Raw genomic sequence first — 18,269 nt, forward strand, 5'->3', positions numbered from 1 at the left:
TCTCTAAACAAACACATTTTGACTTCTGCCATCATAACAAAGGAATGAGCAGAGAGCTGCACCTTTAGATTGTTGGGAGAAGAGGTGGGGTTGTGGTTGGATCAGCAATATTTGGCTGATGACCACAGATGATTGGAAATTCCCAGAAGGGATAACCACACTGCCTTATCAAACATGGAGAGACACGCAGATATATGCTGTAAATTTGATGTGTATATGGCATCGTATATATATTTTCTTATATTTTTTATTGTGGCTGAATTTTTAAGACAGCAGTTGCAAAAACTACTTCTAGGGGCTTTTGCTAGTCATCTGTAATTATGTCCCAGTTGAGTGATTTATGTTATTTCATATGTGAAGACATAACAAGTAGAAAGGATAGACATAGCCCTGACATCTTTTACTTGTGATTAAATTAAGATAATAAGACTACAAAGCCCTTCCTTGCACATACATAAACAGAATAGGATGGAAATCTCTGGCTACTACAATCGGTGCATCTGATTTTTGTTTCATGATCAGCCAGCAATTGTCCTGAGTAATACAAACAATGAGTTACCGTTATTATGAATTACTCATAATGTAGTTACTTCTACACAACTTCAGACAATACTATCATGGCTAAGTGCAGATCATTACGTTTTCATAGTTGCCTATTGTGCAGTGAGATGACAGAAATTGGTAAGATTATAACATGACTAAAATATTGCCTTGGCCGTGACATAGTGCTACTACATTAGGGTTTCATAGGTTGGAGCTACTGTTGTGACTTTGTGATTGCATATGAGTGAGGATAACTGCTGCCTAGATGTTTCTCATGTCCACTCGGTGTATTCTTTCCCTGATAATCCTGCTTATACCCCAGGGAGTTGGCTGTTACTCCCAAACCCTATCAAAGAATGCAAATGGCATAATGGACAGCGATAGTCTTAGTATTTCCAGACTTTTTCATAAATGTGCATCTAATTTATGCTGCAGGCGCAGGAAACCACGCATGTTCTGTAATAGAGACATCGGGCTGTGACTTTAACTGCACAGAAATTTTATTCAAATATGTACAGTTGCAGATAAAGCAAAATGAAACTTGAGTGAAAAAAGCTGCAGCCGCTACATTGTAGCACTTGTTACGTAGAGTCAGACTTCTTTTACAAGTGTTGAATATTAATTTAATCAATGCAGGCTAATTAAGCTCTTTTGTCACATCCAATTGATTGATTTGTGCAACTAAGACACATATTTGAGTTAAAAATACCTGGCAGGCACGACTGCGGCAATAGTGTATGAGGACAAAGCTTAAACCTCTTTTTTTAAATATACCCTATGAAATGACAGAAGCTGATTGGGCTGCTCAGTGTAATGATGCAATTCACTGCAAATTGCCCCACCCAAGTTTACTCAGGGAGTGTGTGTGAGGAGGTGAGAGGGGGGGCAGTGTGCATGCAACTGGCTAGCTCTGCTTTACAGGCAGCTGGCAGTGCTGTGGGCAAATTTAGGGGCCTGCAGCTCCTAGGCACAACATTATCAGTTGCCCCCCATCATGTCACTGTCCCCTTCATCTTGGGAACTCCTATATGACAAATCAACACTAACCTCACACCTCCTCCACCACCAGAAATTACTGACCATTGCCCCCTGTGCCTCACTAGTTACAAAATAAAAAATAAACTTGTAATGAAAGCCTGGCCTCATATGACCATCGATCTTGTAGGGATCTTATTGAAATGAGCATGCTGCCCCATTAAGTGTCACCCCAGATGTTTATCATGTGCCTAGTGGGAAATCAACCAATGGGGAGTGCCAATAGACTTTTGGGAGTCTCCCAGCTGTTCTGGGAGAGTAGGCAAGTATGAACTACTTTCTCTCTATGTTTATAATTACTATACATGTTTTGAATGGTCTTAAATGTATTTTTGTAAATGGATTTTGGCTTATCATTCCTGCTTGTTTTCCATGAAAATCAACCTTTTTCAACTCCTAAACTAATATTCAAAATCAGAAAAATATTACTAAATATTCTGCACATAAATTTGTGGTAAATGGATAAATTGCCAATTTCCACATCAGTAAATATGTACTTTTCTTTTTTAATTGACTTCCTGTATTCCATTAGCCGGATATTAAAATGTACCTGAGGTTTAGGAGGGTAAGGCATATCTGAATAATATTAAGATTTTTTTTTTTTAAATAAATTGAAAAAATACTAAACTTTCCTACTAATAAAACATCAGTTGCAATTCCGAGAAATAATTCATGTAAGAACTCCTTTGATGTTACTCCCAGGAAATGACAGTTCCTTCACCCAATATAGCAGCTTGTTTTATACTGTTCAGTTTCTCCATCAAACTTAAATAATTTGACTAAGGTCCCTTGCATTGCTGATGGGCAAAATGTGTCGTCTCGTTCTGATTACATATGAGTTACTACCTATGCTGATTGAGGTGAGGCCCTTAGACCATCTTCGTTAACTAACTGAAGGATACTCATTTCTGTAATTCATCATGAAAAATATTATCAAACTAAGGATTTGATGGAACGAAAATATATGTAAATTCTACAGCAGTCTATCTGAGATGTAGCTTTAAAATTGGATAGAAAGTCATTTACAGGAGAAGGTAGTTCCCACGTGTAAAACTGGCTTATTTGCAATTCTATTTTCTATATAGATTTACTTATTTAATATCAGATGAGGCTAACTTTTGTCAATTATTATGGTAATACAGTTTTAATGATTTCCTGCTGAATAATATTGGTATGCAGTTCTATAACCTTTGAAATAGTTATCAATTGAGAAACAAATGTGCATTTGTATGATCACAATATGAATTCTTTGAAATTGTGAACATCACTGTTGCATATTATATTTACTTGTCTATCAAGATAAGATAAAATGAAATGTTAATTGGCAATAATAAATAAGAGTTAGTTTAATTTCATCATAGCTAAACCTTGGGAATAGGATGAGAGTAAAAGCAGAGTTTTACATGTCCAAGGCTTAATAAAAAATTATTGATATTGATGGGGAGACTTATAATATTATATATTGATGTTTTTCTAAAATGTATACATTTTATTTCTAACAGTTATCTTAAACAAAAATGTAATTTTACAGTTAATATGTACAACTGAACAAGTATTGAATGTGTCGCTTTGTCTATATGCCTACTGAGCTGAAATCTTAGACAACAGTGTTCTCCTATAATTCTTTTGACATCAACTAAGTTTGAAGGTGTAAAATGGGATTTTGTGTTTCTGTTTATGCTATAATGGATGTATCACTGAAATCTGTATCTAATTCTATTTATTTCCTTTATTCAGATTGATTTTGAAGATGTGATCGCTGAACCTGAGGGAACGCATAGCTTTGATGGGATTTGGAAGGCGAGCTTCACTACATTCACTGTGACTAAGTACTGGTTCTACCGCTTGCTGTCTGCAATATTTGGCATCCCGTTGTCACTTATCTGGGGCATTTACTTTGCCATCCTGTCCTTCCTGCACATCTGGGCTGTAGTTCCATGCATAAAAAGCTACTTGATTGAAATTCAGTGTATCAGTCGGGTCTACTCCATCTGCATTCATACATTCTGTGATCCCCTCTTTGAAGCCATTGGCAAAGTGTTCAGCTTTGTTCGAATTACCTTACGCAAAGAAGTATAAATGACACTTAAAAGGAGCAGATAGTAACAATGTATGTAACAGTTTTAAACTGCAGCAACATTTTATGAGCACTGAAATAAAATCAGAAAGTCACTAAAGTATGTATCCTGAGGCGAAATATTTATCCCTTTAGAATATGTTCATGTTTGTTTGGATAGAAAAAAGATGTTACTGTTACCAGCCATACATGTCATTTTGTTGGCTCAGTGCGGAATACTGTATTTTTATTTTATTATACACAGATTGCTAATATTTTGCAATTATAATAATACCAAAAAAAGAGAGGATTATTATGTCAGAAATATACTGATGGTGAATTTATTGCTGAGTGAAAAGGTGTAAACTATTACAGTCTAGCTGAGGAACATACCCTGGCAGGTTATGTGCTAACTGCTGTAGTTTTTGTAGACTGCAAAAAGAAATTGTATAAAATGTAAATACATGTATTTTGTTATCCAAAACTGTTAAACAGGAAGAGTCCATCCTTTCGTTCCTAATGTTGTTGTAGTAACACGTAATAATCCTGTTGACAAGATATTTCATGATAAACCTTGATAATAGCTTGCTTTGGATATTATAAAGCGACAAATCATTGAACAATAAAGTTTCAGCACTCACAGTACAAGAAAACTCATAGGAGTGAGCCTATATTGTCAAAGAAAAACAAAAATAAAATGAATTACTCAATTTGTTTTACTTTTTTTGCAAAACAAAAAAATGCAACAATATTGCCTGCTGATTTTATATACAACGTCCATGCTTTCCAAATCTGAAACCGTTTATAATTATGAAATCAGCTTTTGATAGCTATTTACAATAGGGTCAAGTTATTTACAATACTAATAATTCCTGTTGTAAGTCATCTGTGGACATTTTACGCTGCATGCTGCTTCTGAATGTTTATGCTTCTGAATATTTGATTTAAATATCATTTTTTGTTATTTTTTTTTGTTTGAGGTTCTTTTTGTTTTAAAAATTACATTGTAATGACACAAAATTCTCACATTTTCCTGTTTTGTGCGGCAATGTGTATGGTTAATGACCTAGTGACCATTTCCCTATTGCATTGGTGTATATCTTCACTGAACAGATAGATTAGAAACATAAGTTTCCCTCTCTCTCTTTTCTATCTCTCTCTCCGCCCTCTCTCTTTCTCTCTCTCTATGCCCCCCACCCCCTCTTTCTCCCTCTCTTTCTCTATGTCTCTCTGCCTGTCTCTCTCTCTCTCTCTCTCTCTCTCTCAGGATGACAGGAGCTGACTCTTTTGTAGTCCTAGAATAATGTCATGCTGTCAATTGTGGTCACAGCTGAAAAAAGGAAAATAGGTTAAGCACCACTACTATGCTTCATTCAGATACATTGTACTGGAGTGTTCCGTGTGCTGCATGCACTCTCTTTTCTGTACAGATAATTGTCTGAATTGTGCTCTTTTAGCATAATAATTTACTTAGCAGGTAGTGCTACTTCTGAAATGGAATGGCTATAATGGAACTAAATATGAGAATAATGTTATTTGCAAAGCCTACATACTCTTGTTGTTTTATTTTGTGTAATGTTCAGAGATTTCAGTTTTATTCTCAAGGTCCAATTGAATGAGGCTGCAAATGTTTGTGCTAAATAAAAATGAATCCTAGTGTGTAGTATATATGAATTGGCTGCTGCTTAAGCCCAGGTGTTTCACCTTCAGTGACATACTGTATCTGCATTCCATTAGAGACACTAGTGAAGTGCCTTGTGACACAAATAAGTGGGGCGCCCCTGTACTAACAGACCGAGCTGAGTGAGTGCACAGGGTACTAACACCGCTGAGAAAGCATAACTAATAAGATACACAGTGACTCAACTTTTCTGTCTTGAAGAGTTTCACTCCCATAACTAGGACAAGGGCCTATTACAGATCGTTCCATGTTGGTTTACAATGTCCCAGCACTAAATGTATATAGATTAGTAATAAAGTCAGTACAATAGTCTTTATTACACAATGTGCTTCATGTTGCTTCAAATGAACTCATTTCAAAACTTTGCTGGTGAAGGTGGACTTGTCACCGTGACATAAAATGTATCATCCATTAGTATACCAATAACGTACATTGAGGAATAATTGGTCTTACAGTAACAGCCTTGTCATTTGTCTCCTTACTTTCAGCTAGAAGCCAGGGCATTGCATTCAGGCCTCCCAGCTGCATAAATAAATAATGGCTGGTGGGACATTATCTATAGAGTAAATAACATGGTGTGTACATAACCAACATTGCAGTGCTAGCTTTAATAGAAATTAGAATATTGTCAATAATTGCTTCCAATTTTCCATTGCTTTCAAAGCACACAATTATGTCTGACACATGCCTATGGTTTTATTACAGCCATATATTTCCTTATGTCTAGTATAGTTAAAGAAGTTTTCCGCCTTAATCCACACACATTGTTCAACTGCTAGTCAATTCATTGTGTTATCATCCTGGACTCCATCCTCCACACGTGTGCATATTTGTTTATTGGCTTAGCTACAAGACATATACAGTATATATTTAGCCAACAGTTCTGTGTCATATCCATGGACATCAAACAGTGAGAACAGTGGATATTCATTTAAAGCTTGGGCCTATTCTCTCAGAAAGTCCAGGGGACAACCTACTTCAAGGGTCACCAATGAAGTGGGTGGTCCAAAGTCTTGATGATGCAATTCATGAAGAAGCACTTCATTACTTGGACTTCTACTTTGAGGTTATGCAGTTGGCCAAGTACGGATTATAGACAGTGCAGAAGGAAGCTAGGCAGATAAAGCATGTATTGTATATACCCATACATATAATAAAACTAAGTTGAAAAAAACAAATGTACAAAGTAGTTGTCACTTATATCCCTAGTATGTGGTATGGCCTTTTTGTTTCCAGGCCTTAATTGTAAGCAGAGCTTTGGATACAGTGATCATTGGAGCTGCTCTGTGACTGTACAGATCAAGTGGGTTTTTCGAACCCTGGATTTGTGTTATGTGGAAACATGATGTCATCTTCTGTATGCTGTGAGAAACACTTCACTGCCAACACAGTATGGGGGTTATTCTGGTTCATTCGCTCGGATGTGAATTCGCATCCTTGCGAGTAAACCAGATCCCGCTTTGCAAATGGTGGTACGCTAGCACACAATTCGCAAGAATGTTTGCAATGGCTGCAAATGGATGTTTTACATAAACATCCATTCGCATGCCACTGTGACCCTCCCACATCTTTCAATAGTCGGTGACCATCGAAAGATGTGGGACGGTCCCAGTATATGTAAAGTTGCTCTGAGCAACCTTACATATGTGTGTACGCTCAGGCGGAAGTGGGCAGGCAGCTGACATCTGGTGATGTCAGCTGCCCACCCCTCTCATGTCCATCATGGCCTCATTGGTATGAGAACCCCCATCATTCTCATGGGAACGCCCTATTGGTAAAGCCCAACACACACCCCCCCCCCCCTCTGCTCGCAATGATGGGTGTGTGCACCCAGAGAACAGTTTGAGCATGCACATGCGCAGAAATGTGTATGCCCACAGCGCAAACATCGGACCCCTGTGAACGCACACGCCGATGCAAATGGACCTGAATAGGGTCCTATATTACAGAAAATGTGAGTATGAGCATAGATCTCCATTACTATTGTATATATAGATGAGGAGGTCTTCTATTTGATGAACATTTGTTAAACTGATAAACACTACAAGTAACTTTCAGAGTCATGTTTGTATTGTACTTTGAATGTCTTCTAAGCTTTTTATTTTTAGTATTCAACAATTGCTGATTCAATCAATGTAAAACATACTGATATTGTATATCACATGCTGAATATAACATACAAGCTACAGATGTGCACAATAAAAGATTTAACATGTTTCAGAGTACATTATTTGATAAATATATGGAAACATAGTGTCATTTAGAAATGTCAGTTCTATTTGTTCCACGGGATGCGAGCTGCTCTTCAATTCTTCCCAGTGTACACAGATGACTACCTGATGGTCTGTTGTGATTGGTTGATGAGTTATGTTAACAAAAGGTTTAGTTTTAATAACCTTCCAAGTTGTTCCAAAGTGTTAAGTGCGGGACACAAGACAGAACAAAATCTACATATATGGCAATGCTGCTGAGTTCTCATTTTAGCTCACTTTGTCTGAAGGGGAAAGGAAAAATTCTAAAGCTCTTTTATAATATGTTGTTTAAACTATGACGAACCATATACACAAAGCATTGTTTTATATTTCCTCCAATAACAGATGAGTTTAAATTTGTCACTTTCACAACAAAAATATGACAACATGATAGAACATATTGAAAAAAGTATTCTGTGATGTAGTTTGGGAGATTACAATGAAATAGTACAAGGATTGCTGGAGAATAGCAGTATGGACAGTATTATAAAAGTAATATCTACATATATATTCTGACACCTTTGTTGGTTGGGGATAAAGCAGATCTGTATTATAATATGGGACCATTGGCCCTTATTCTGGTTGGTGCGGCCGGAGCCGCATATGCGGCTCCGACCGTGCAGGCGAATCCCCGCCTTCCATACGGATCGCCACGGCCGTCCGTACGCGGACATGTGGCGGTCCGCATGAAAATGGCGGGGGATACGCCTCCACCATCTTGGAGCAGCCCCCTGCATTCGATGGTCGCCGACCATCGAAGGCAGGGCCGCACGCTCCACCAGCTCCCGCACCCATAGACCTCACGGACACTTGTCCGTGTGAAAGCATGTATGGGGGCGGGCAGCTGACATCCGGCGATGTCAGATGCCCGCCCCCAACACATGCGTCACAGCCTCATTACCATGCGTACGCCCCGCGTTTGCATGGGAACGCCCATGAAACGCGGGGCGTATGCATAGGGAAATGAGGCTAAGTAGCCCCTCACGCCCCTATCCACCCCCTTTGCGGCGGTAAAAAAAAATGTGCGGCGATTTCGCCTGCACATGCGCAGAGCGAAAACATCGGCGGAACGGCCGCAAGCGGCCGTTACCGCTTAGATCAGAATAAGGGCCAATGTATTGTGTGGCTTTCAGTACAGTACTGTACACTATAACATCAATGTTAAGTACCGCATACATGAGGCGGACCTGATTTCCCCGGCAGCCCCCTGGGAGAGCTTAAATACAATAAGGCACTTCATGTGCCAAGTTTTGCATGTAATAAATCACATGCGATTTATCACATGCAACTCCCGAGGAGCTGCAGGCGGAAAGAGCCGTGAGCCCCTGGGTTTCATGGAGAGCTGGGCAGGGGGAGCCAGGAGCTGAGCTTCAAAAAAAAAAAAAAACCTACAAAAATGAATGGGAAGACACTGATTAGCTGAGAGCTTTCTCAGCCAATCACGGCCTCCCATTTGGCTGCACATTCATTGGTATGTTTTTTTTGTTTTTTTAAATTAGCCTGCCGCCTGGCTCTCTGCGTCCCCCTGGCTCGCGGCATTCCCCGCTCTCCTCGCTGCTCCCCCCACCGGCTCCCAGCGTTCCCCCAGCCCAGCTCCAGGTTACACAAAAGATTTATCTTATGTGCAACCCGTCTGACCTCCGATTTAGATCCGATGCGCACTGGACCATGCATCGGGTTGGATGGGAAGTCAAACACATGAGATCCATCAGAATCAGGTCAAATCGACCCAGATCTCACTAGTGTAGTGCCTTAAGATTGAAGTATTCTACAGGTGTCTAATTTCAAAAAAAGAGAGCTCATTAGAGCTTGCCATCTAGAGGGGGGAAATCTGAGGGAAACAGGAGGAGTTGCTTGGGTAGATGGGATGTGTTATAGGAGATGTATCACTTGGAAAGGAGGTAGGTACTGGCGAAAAACTGGGTTCTGTTGGACCACTTAAATGAGTGAAGGGTGGTGGAGATCATGTTCCAGGGGAGTGTTTAGTAAATGGGGAGAAGCATGGGAGAAGTTATGCATATGGGAGTGTTAGGTGGTTTCCGAGGCTGAGGAGTGACAAAAATCTGGGAAATATTATGCAGGGTGAGATGGAATTTATCTTGAGACAAGACTAGGAATGTAAAGTATGAGTAGGTGGGGAAGCTGCTGAGAGCTTTGAGGCTAAATGTAAGGAGCTTGAACTGTATCCTTGTATTAAAGGAAGCAAATGGAATGATTTAAAAGCAGTATAACAGCAGTGAAGCATCAAGAGGGAAAGATTAACTTTGCTGCAGCATTTAGGATGAATTATAGAAAAGAGCCATTATTAGGGAAGGACAGATAGCAGGAGGTTGTACTTCTCTAGATTGTTAATAAAGCGGGTCTTGAATTTAACATGAACATGTTTATCTTTGTGGCCTTCTACCCAAAAACTGCAAGTTCAATGTAAGAATTTTGAGTTTTAACAGGCTTATTGGAACTAAAGGTGCAGGACGCACCTATGTCTTCTTGCTGCTCCTCTGCATGATATGACTCCTTTGCTCTGCCTTTCAGGAATCAGTAGTATGGCACTGTGGCACATATTCTAGTTGATTCGGTCAGATGCATATTTTCGGACAGGAACCGAGTGTTCTTAGCCCCGCCTTACGTACGGATCGCTCACACCGTCCGAATGCCGACCGAACGGACCGCGAGTGGATTTTTCATGTGAATACCTCCTCCATCTGTGAGAACCTCCCCCATCATTCAATGGTCACCGACCATCGAATGCTGGACCGAGTGGTCAGGCAGCACCGAGTGCTCCAGACCACTCTGGCATTTCTCAGTGCAAAAGCAGGGATATGGGCGGGCAGCTGGCATCCGGCTATGTCATATATCCGCCCCCCACATGTGCGTCATGGCCGGATTACCATACGTACGCCCAGCATTTTCATGGGAACGCCCATGAAACGCGTGGCGTACGCATATGGTAATGAGCCCACACAGCCCTTCACGCCCCTCTCCACCCCCTGTTTGGATTGTTCCAACCGATCATTTTCTGTAGAGAATTCACACCGTATTCGGACATGAGCGGCGTTTGCACATGTGCAGATACTACTCTGCACATGTGCAAACACTAACCATCGGCCGTCTGTCCGCATTCGGAGCCATCCGACTCAATCAGAGTAAGGGCCAGTGTGACATGGCATCACATGTGCTACACTGTATCAAAGAAGAAAACATTTATTGCACCAGCCGTTGGTAGTGGATTTTCAAGCCTCAGCAGCTCCCCAGATGGAGTTGCCTGCACCCTACTCAATGGCGTAACTACCATAGGTGCAAGAGTTGCAGCTGCTGTCAGGCCCAGAGCTGAAAAGGGCCTATCTATACAGTCTAAATTACAGTATATGTATGTGCTATATACATTTATTACCATCAGTTGCTAAATAGGGGGCCCTTACAAACTTTTGCTATGGGGCTTATGAATGTTTAGTTACAGTACGTCCCGGCCGTACTGATCGCTGTAGTGGCGCATCTAGTCCCTCCAGCCTCCTCCGCCCCCAGACCTACCCTGACCTCCCGTTGCCAGTCCTGCAACTTCTATTATACTACAGTAATACATTTTACTTTTGCTCCTCCCAATTAAACATATACAGAGGAATATACTACATACAAGTATGTATGTATACATTTCAAATAAGAAAGTAATTTCAAATATATTATCAAACTTCATCTGCTCTTTGTTGTCTTCCATAATTATTATTATTTATTAACAATTTCTTATATAGCGCACACATATTCCGCAGCGCTTTACAGAGAATATTTGAACATTCACATCAGTCCCTGCCCCAGTGGAGCTTACAATCTATATTCCGTACCACATGTACAAGCACACACAGATTGATTATAGGGTTTATTTATTGTTGGAAGCCAATTAGCCTACCAGTATATTTTTGGAATGTGAGAGGAAACCCAAGTACCTGGAGGAAAACCACGCAAGCACAGGGAGAATATACAAACTCTGCACAGTTAGGGCCATGGTGGGAATCGAACCCATGACCTCAGCGCTGTGAGGCAGTAATGCTAACAATTACACTGATCGTGCTGCCCAATAATATTTTTCATTTTCCAGCACAACACCACACAGATTTGTCTTTTAAGAAATATTTTTCAGTTGTTAAGATATAAAGAAACATTTGCCAAAAAGAGCTTATTAAAATGTTCCCTGGTAAGAAATAAGTAGAGCAAAATGATACCAGACTCCACAAGTTTATAAGTAAAGGTCCAAATTCAAACAAAACACAATAGTTTTGAAGCAGAAGTTGGCTTTGTTACCGAAGAGCTTAAGAAGCCTCTAATCATAGAGGGTAATGTTACCCTAAGGAATAAAGGAATCTCTTCAGCAATGTCCATGACAGGAAAATCCAAGACATGTACTTGCAACAGGGTGTAGCTACAATAAAAGTAAAGATATAAATATACTTAAAAAAATGTAGACAACACATAAACAAAATGAACCAGGTCATACAGAAGTATCAGTGTACTACATGACATCTGTCAAAGCTGGTTATTCAATTTCTTCATATACTGTACATGTATTTATTGGCAAATAGTATTTTTTATGGTAGAAAATAAGAAGCAATGCATTACAATTGTTTTTATTTAAAATGTATCACTATTCTAAATTGTTTCAGAAGTACATTGGGTTATACAGACCTGGTCGTTGTGCTGGGAATTTGCAACCCGGCTGGTTTCTGATTGACTGCAGATCATAACATGCATGTGCGAGACCATCTTGCAATAAAATCCAGTGGGGAGAATTTACTAAGGGCCTTATTCAAGTTCACTCTTTCTGACAAAATCCTTCTTAGATGGACAAAACCATGTGCACTGCAGGTGGGGCAGTAACTTGTGCTGAGAGCATTAGATTTGGGTGGGGTTTTACTTCAAAGTGAGATCTATATTGCAGTGTTTAAATAAAGCAGTCAGTATTTACCCTGCACAGAAACAAAATTACTCACCCAAATCTAATTCACTCTGCACATGTTACATCTGCCCCCCCTGCAGTGCACATGGTTTTGTCCATCTAAGAAGGATTTTGTCAGAAAGAGTGAACTAGAATAAGGCCCTAAGAGAGGAGTTCTGGGTACTTGTGTATTATCACGGCTCCCATCGCATCGCATACTACTAATTAAGGTATGCGATGGCATGCGATGGACCCGATTTCAGCCTTTTTTCCGGGCTGAGTATACAATTTTAAAATCGGGTCACATCACATGCCATTACAATAGCATGCGATGCGATGCAACGCGATTTGCTATTGAGTCCCATGTTAAATGGCCCCCCCAGACCCGATTTTTAATTGTATACCCACCCTGATGGGTAATAAATATGTAAAATGCCCCCACATTGTTAACGGCCCCCCACTATCAACGCCAACCCGAAGCGTGGCGAGCGTAGCGAGCCCGCGAGGGCCGGCGGTACGCGTCCTCTGACCTTTTCATACCCCCCACTATCCACGTCGGCGTGGAGTTGATTTTATAAAGTGTGGCGAGCCCGAAGCGTGGCGAGGGGACGCCCATTACTTCACAGGTATACACGTCCCAATATACAGGTATACGTGACCAATATTGGGAGGTATGCTATTATGTCACACAGAGCCCCCAGTTCACATTGTATGAGACACAGGGGGAAATTAACTAAGATTGAAGTTCTATTTCACATGGGATGTTGCTATGGTTTACCAATCAGATACTAACTATTATCTTCTAGAAGGTGCTAAAAAGATGTACATTCTGATTGGTTGCCCATAGCAACATCCAATGTGAAATAGGACTCCCATCTTAGTAATTTTGGCCAGCATCTTGTTTAATCGCAAGCCGTTCACAAGTTGATTGACAAAAAGTCGGTGTTTGGGGGTGGTAACCGGACATTTTCTGGGAATGACAGGGAAAATGCAGACGTGCCCAGGCGTTTTTTTAGGGAGGGCCTCTGACATCAGCTCTGGCCCGAATCAGCCTTTTTATCGCACTAGCTGAGTAGGTTCTGGGTTATGCACTGACTGCACACCCTAGGAATCTCATTTCATGGTGAGTGAGGATGGATTTGCATCTAATCACCAATCTGTTACATTTTCACAGGCCATTCCCAGTCTTGCACATGGCGGGATTTACCTCTGGCAGGGCAGCTGCTATCTGATCGTGGGGCTCTGCAAATTAGCAGAGAAGCAATCAGGTCTTAATAACACAGTGCTAGCAGATATTCTGATTCACTCCTTCTGGGAAATTTCTTCCTAGATGGACAAAACCATGTACACTGCAGGTGGGATGTAACTTGTGCAGAGAGAGTTAGATTTGGGTGGGGTTTTTCTACAAAGTGAGATCTATATTGTACTGTAAAAATTAAGCAGTCAGTATTTTCCCTGCACAGAAACAAAATAACCCAAATCTACTCTCTCTGCACATGTTACATCTGAAAAAAATGTGTTTTAATAGTATAGGGTGATTTAAAAAAATAGAAATAAAATGAAGAGAGATAAGGTACCAGCTAATCAGCTTCTAACAGAAGCTGATTGGTTGGTACTTTATCTCTCTTCACATTTCCTCTAAGCTTTGATAAATCTCCCCCTTTTGTAGCCTTAATAAATAATGTACTGCAGGGTTGCCGACCCTCCCGGAATTTCCGGGAGTCTCCCGAAAATCGGGGCTCCCTCCCGGCCCCCCGGAAGGGTGGACAACCCTCCCGGATTCAGGGGGGACCCCCGCTGTCCCCCGGATCGCGGCACTAAAATGCCGCAATCCTCGGGTCTCAGAGGAGGGGGCGGAGCTAAAATGACACAATCGCGTCATTTTAGCCCCGCCCCCTCCACGGAGATCACTGAATTATCTGGTTTAACAGCATGGGGGCGGGGCTTAGTGATGTCACGATTAAGCCCCGCCCCCTGAGCGGCTACTGAATCTCTCCTCTCCGGGCTTCTCCCGGAGAGGAGAAGAAGAAAGTCGGCAACCCGTATGTACTGTAATGACATAACCACATAGGTGCTCATGTATGGTGAGACACAAATGTTATGTTGCACTTTTACACTGCGAACCTACATCAGAATTCATTTATATCCTTACCCATGCTGACATTTTACAAATATGGGCAAGTTCTCCATCCTCTGTGCATACAGCTTAATCTGACTATATTGTCAGCAGCTGAATGCAGACTCAACAATGTCAGTAACCGTATCTCGTTTGTCCAGGAGCACCATGGATATAGGGCCTTATTCAGACACAATCGCACAGCTGTAATTTCGCATCACAGGAGATTATCGAATGGCTGCACATCAGCACAGTACACTGTGCACATACGCAAGCCATTACAGCAAAGGCAGCCAGCAATAACACCCTGTTGCCGTTTGGGGGCGATTCCCTTCATTTTCTGGGAGTGCCCCAGAAAACGCAGATGTTCCCTGGCCTTTGGACATCATCAGTGGTCTCCTTCTCCCCACGGCCTTTGCAGCTCAGAGTGAGTCTAGACTTACTCTGCCCTGCGCACAGAGGGTAAAATCATTAGATGGTGGGTGATCTGGAATGGTTTTCCCCTCATGTGCACAGCTGCGAATGCATTGGCGTTCCTCCTCCTTTTTCTGTCCTTGCCACCAGCAGTGCATACACGCAGTCTTTATTATACACGCAGGCAGTGAATGGCTGTCAACACTCAGATTGGTGGATAGCTCCAGCCATCCACCAATCAGAATGCTGACAGCAATTCACTGTCTGGCTGCAGGCTGAAAGGCAGATAGAGAATGTTATGACTTTCTTTTGCTTACATTTTTTTTTCTGAGAATGGATGCTTTGCCTGGGGCCTACAATATTGTTAAGATGGCCCTGCACTACTCTGGTGCTCAGTCTAAGGTGAATGAGGCTGGTTGAGGAAGAAGGGAAGGTAGAAAAGCATGAAGTTGGTAGGAGTAGAGGATACAGAAAGCGGAAGGAGGAGGAGAAAGGAGGAACTTTTTCCCTCAGTTTTCAGTTTCCACTGTATGAGGGAAATTTACTAAGAACAGCCATGTACGGCCGATCCCTGTACGAACGGCTACGAGCGGGTTCGGCTGTATGCGACCCACAAATACGAATGTAGAAAACAGCAAATTTACAAAGCTGACATATTCTCTATGTTCATTACGTTCACATTTGTCTTAGCCGTTTGTAGGCATTCGTATTTGGCAGCCGTATTTAGGGCCGCCAACTTCATATGCAGTGGTAGCATTGCACAAATTAGTCAGATCCGTGCAATGCTGCCCTGTGTAAAAAATAAATAAATAAGGGCTATAACAAGCCTCAAGCTCATTGAACCAGGCCTGGTTTCAGAAATTAAGGGGGGCAACAATGTGGGGTCCCCCCCACATATTTCTAGAACCAGCACCAGGGTCATGGGCTGGTCATGGTTCCCAAAAGGAATAGGGGTCCCCGTCTATTGACAACCAGCACTAGGCCCAAACAGCCTGCAGTTTAATGCTGCAGCCGGGGGAATCTTTTTATACAAGTTTCAAAGCAGGTTCCCTTGGGGAGTGGGGACCCCCCTTATAAAGGGGTACTCCCCCTCCCAGCTACCCCTGCCCAAGCTGAAGCCCGGCACTGTCCCCGGTGCCCCTGGGCAGTGGGCACTGGGCTGATATTTTGGTGTAAAATTAGAGTAATAAACTATTGCATGCAGGGACTTGGAGAACCACAAGGGCCCGTTGGTACTTATAGTTCTACAGCTTAATAGTGAAATAACACACAGACACCTTAAAACAGGCATGGCCAAACTGTGGCTCTCCAACTGTTGTGAAACTACACATCCCAGCATCCCTTGTCATAGTTTTAGCATTACCCAATAGCAAGATTGTGGCAAGGCATGATTGGACTTGTAGATTCATAACAGCTGGAGGGCCATAGTTTGGCCATGCCTGCCTTAGAACAATAAAAATTGAAGTCATTCTACAATCACCCATACATCCTAAAGGTTCCAACGTGGGACCGTCCTCTTCTCCAGTGGAATCCATAGGTGTACCTGTGGAAGGAAATTATATGCACCAATCAATTCGGCATAGATCTCGCCCCCTCTTTGTTCCATGAAGCATGCAAGGGTTGAAATAACAAACCGAGGGGTCCCGTATTCATAATGAATAGAGGAGCCGCAAGTGTGTTTACACTTAGGGATCCTCCCTGAAATGGGGGATTTGCCGGGTCCTCCCCCAGGCAATCAGCAATGGGCTCCGGGTGAGGGTGTGAGCCACAGGTGCTCAGCGGCACACCAGACTGCAGCTGGAATACAACACAATGAGCAGCGAGAAGTTCTTGGTGGGCGGGCAGCTCATGACGGGCACCGGGAGACTGTCTGCGGTGCACAGTGTGCCCTGGAAGACTTCCGGTTCACAGAGCTCATGATCCGCTGGAGCGTCCCTCCCTAACACAGGCTGCCTCTGCCACCTGATGGGTGCCTGTCCCTGCAGCAGCACAGAGAATATACAAGGCACTCACATAGACCCTGCCGGCGCTTGCTCCCCTAACCCGCCGCGGGGTCTGCGGCACTATTGTTACGCCACTGTGAATGGGTATGAAAGAATGCATTCGTACCCATTCTATCTTAGTATATTTCCCCCCTATGACTCTATCACAATGACAGTCATCTGTGGCATAAATTGTGAAGCAAACTATTCCATTATATGTTAAGATAGAGGAGTTGACATGTATAAGCTGGTATAAAATGTTTAACGTAAGAAATGTCTCTGTGATCAACTGAAATTCAGGTTTTCCTGTCTGTGTATTTTTGTATTTATGGGATATATTTTGAATATTCTGTATTTTTTACACTCCCTGTCCTGGCTCAAATATTTTACCATAAATTTACTTATATAGCACCAGCATAATGTGTCCTGCCTGTAAGCTTGCAATCCATAGTGAGGCATTTGAATAAGTGCTACACATTGCATTGGTCCAGCCAGATTGCAGAGGTTCTTGATGTAGGGAGGGGCAGTTCTCTTAGTAGAAAAGCTTATGATGATTATGTGGGTGCTTCTGCAATTTAAAATGTTGGTGTGGCTTGGTTGATAGTCTAATGTTCAAATACGAATATTTTATATTTAATTCTGTAAAAAAAAACAGACAAACATTGTGATTAGTGACAGCAATGATGAGGCAAAGCAGCATAAGAGAAGTAAATGTACAGATTGGTGAGATCAGCTGAGGGAGATGCAGAGTTTGGGTCATGGGTTTAATTCCCACCATGGCCCTAACTGTGCAAAGTTTGTATATTCTCCCCAAGCTTGTGTGGGTTTTCTCTGGGTACTCCTGTTTCCTCCAAGAACCCAAACATATACTGGTAGGTTAATTGGTTCCCAACAAATTAACCATGGAATGTCTGTGTGTGCGTGTACAGTACATGTGGTAAGGAATATGTGTGTGCCACATAAATAACTGGTAATAAATAAATAAATACACATTCATAAAAGCTGCATGCTGCATATAATGTAACAGTGCAACACCCGATTCTGAGCAGGCGGTGGCATTTTTGTGTCACCCATGTGACACCCAAGTGTGGCCAGCACCTCTATAGTGACACCACTGATAGCAGGCAGCTCGAAGTAATAGAGTAGCTTGCATGTGTTCAGATTGTTGCCAGGAAAAATCAGTGTTAAGTGCCAGTGAGTGATGGAACTGTGGTAAAATTGTGAATGTGCAATATTGCAAGATATTTTACAAATTGAATAAGTGAA

General features: G+C 41.9%; 1 protein-coding gene across 1 annotated transcript in view; it reads left to right on the plus strand.

The window, feature by feature from the left end:
- Nucleotides 1–7,532, plus strand: part of CAV1 (caveolin 1) — a 33,582-nt gene extending 26,050 nt beyond the window's left edge. Inside the window, exon 3 of the mRNA XM_083182792.1 lies at nucleotides 3,316–7,532. Within this exon, the coding sequence (XP_083038918.1) occupies nucleotides 3,316–3,657 (342 nt within the window). The 3' untranslated portion in view covers nucleotides 3,658–7,532. The remainder of the gene's footprint in view (nucleotides 1–3,315) is intronic.
- Nucleotides 7,533–18,269: the final 10,737 nt, after the last annotated feature.

This window comes from Crinia signifera, chromosome 4, assembly GCF_055691185.1.
Source record: "Crinia signifera chromosome 4, ASM5569118v1, whole genome shotgun sequence".
Taxonomy (NCBI): domain Eukaryota; kingdom Metazoa; phylum Chordata; class Amphibia; order Anura; family Myobatrachidae; genus Crinia; species Crinia signifera.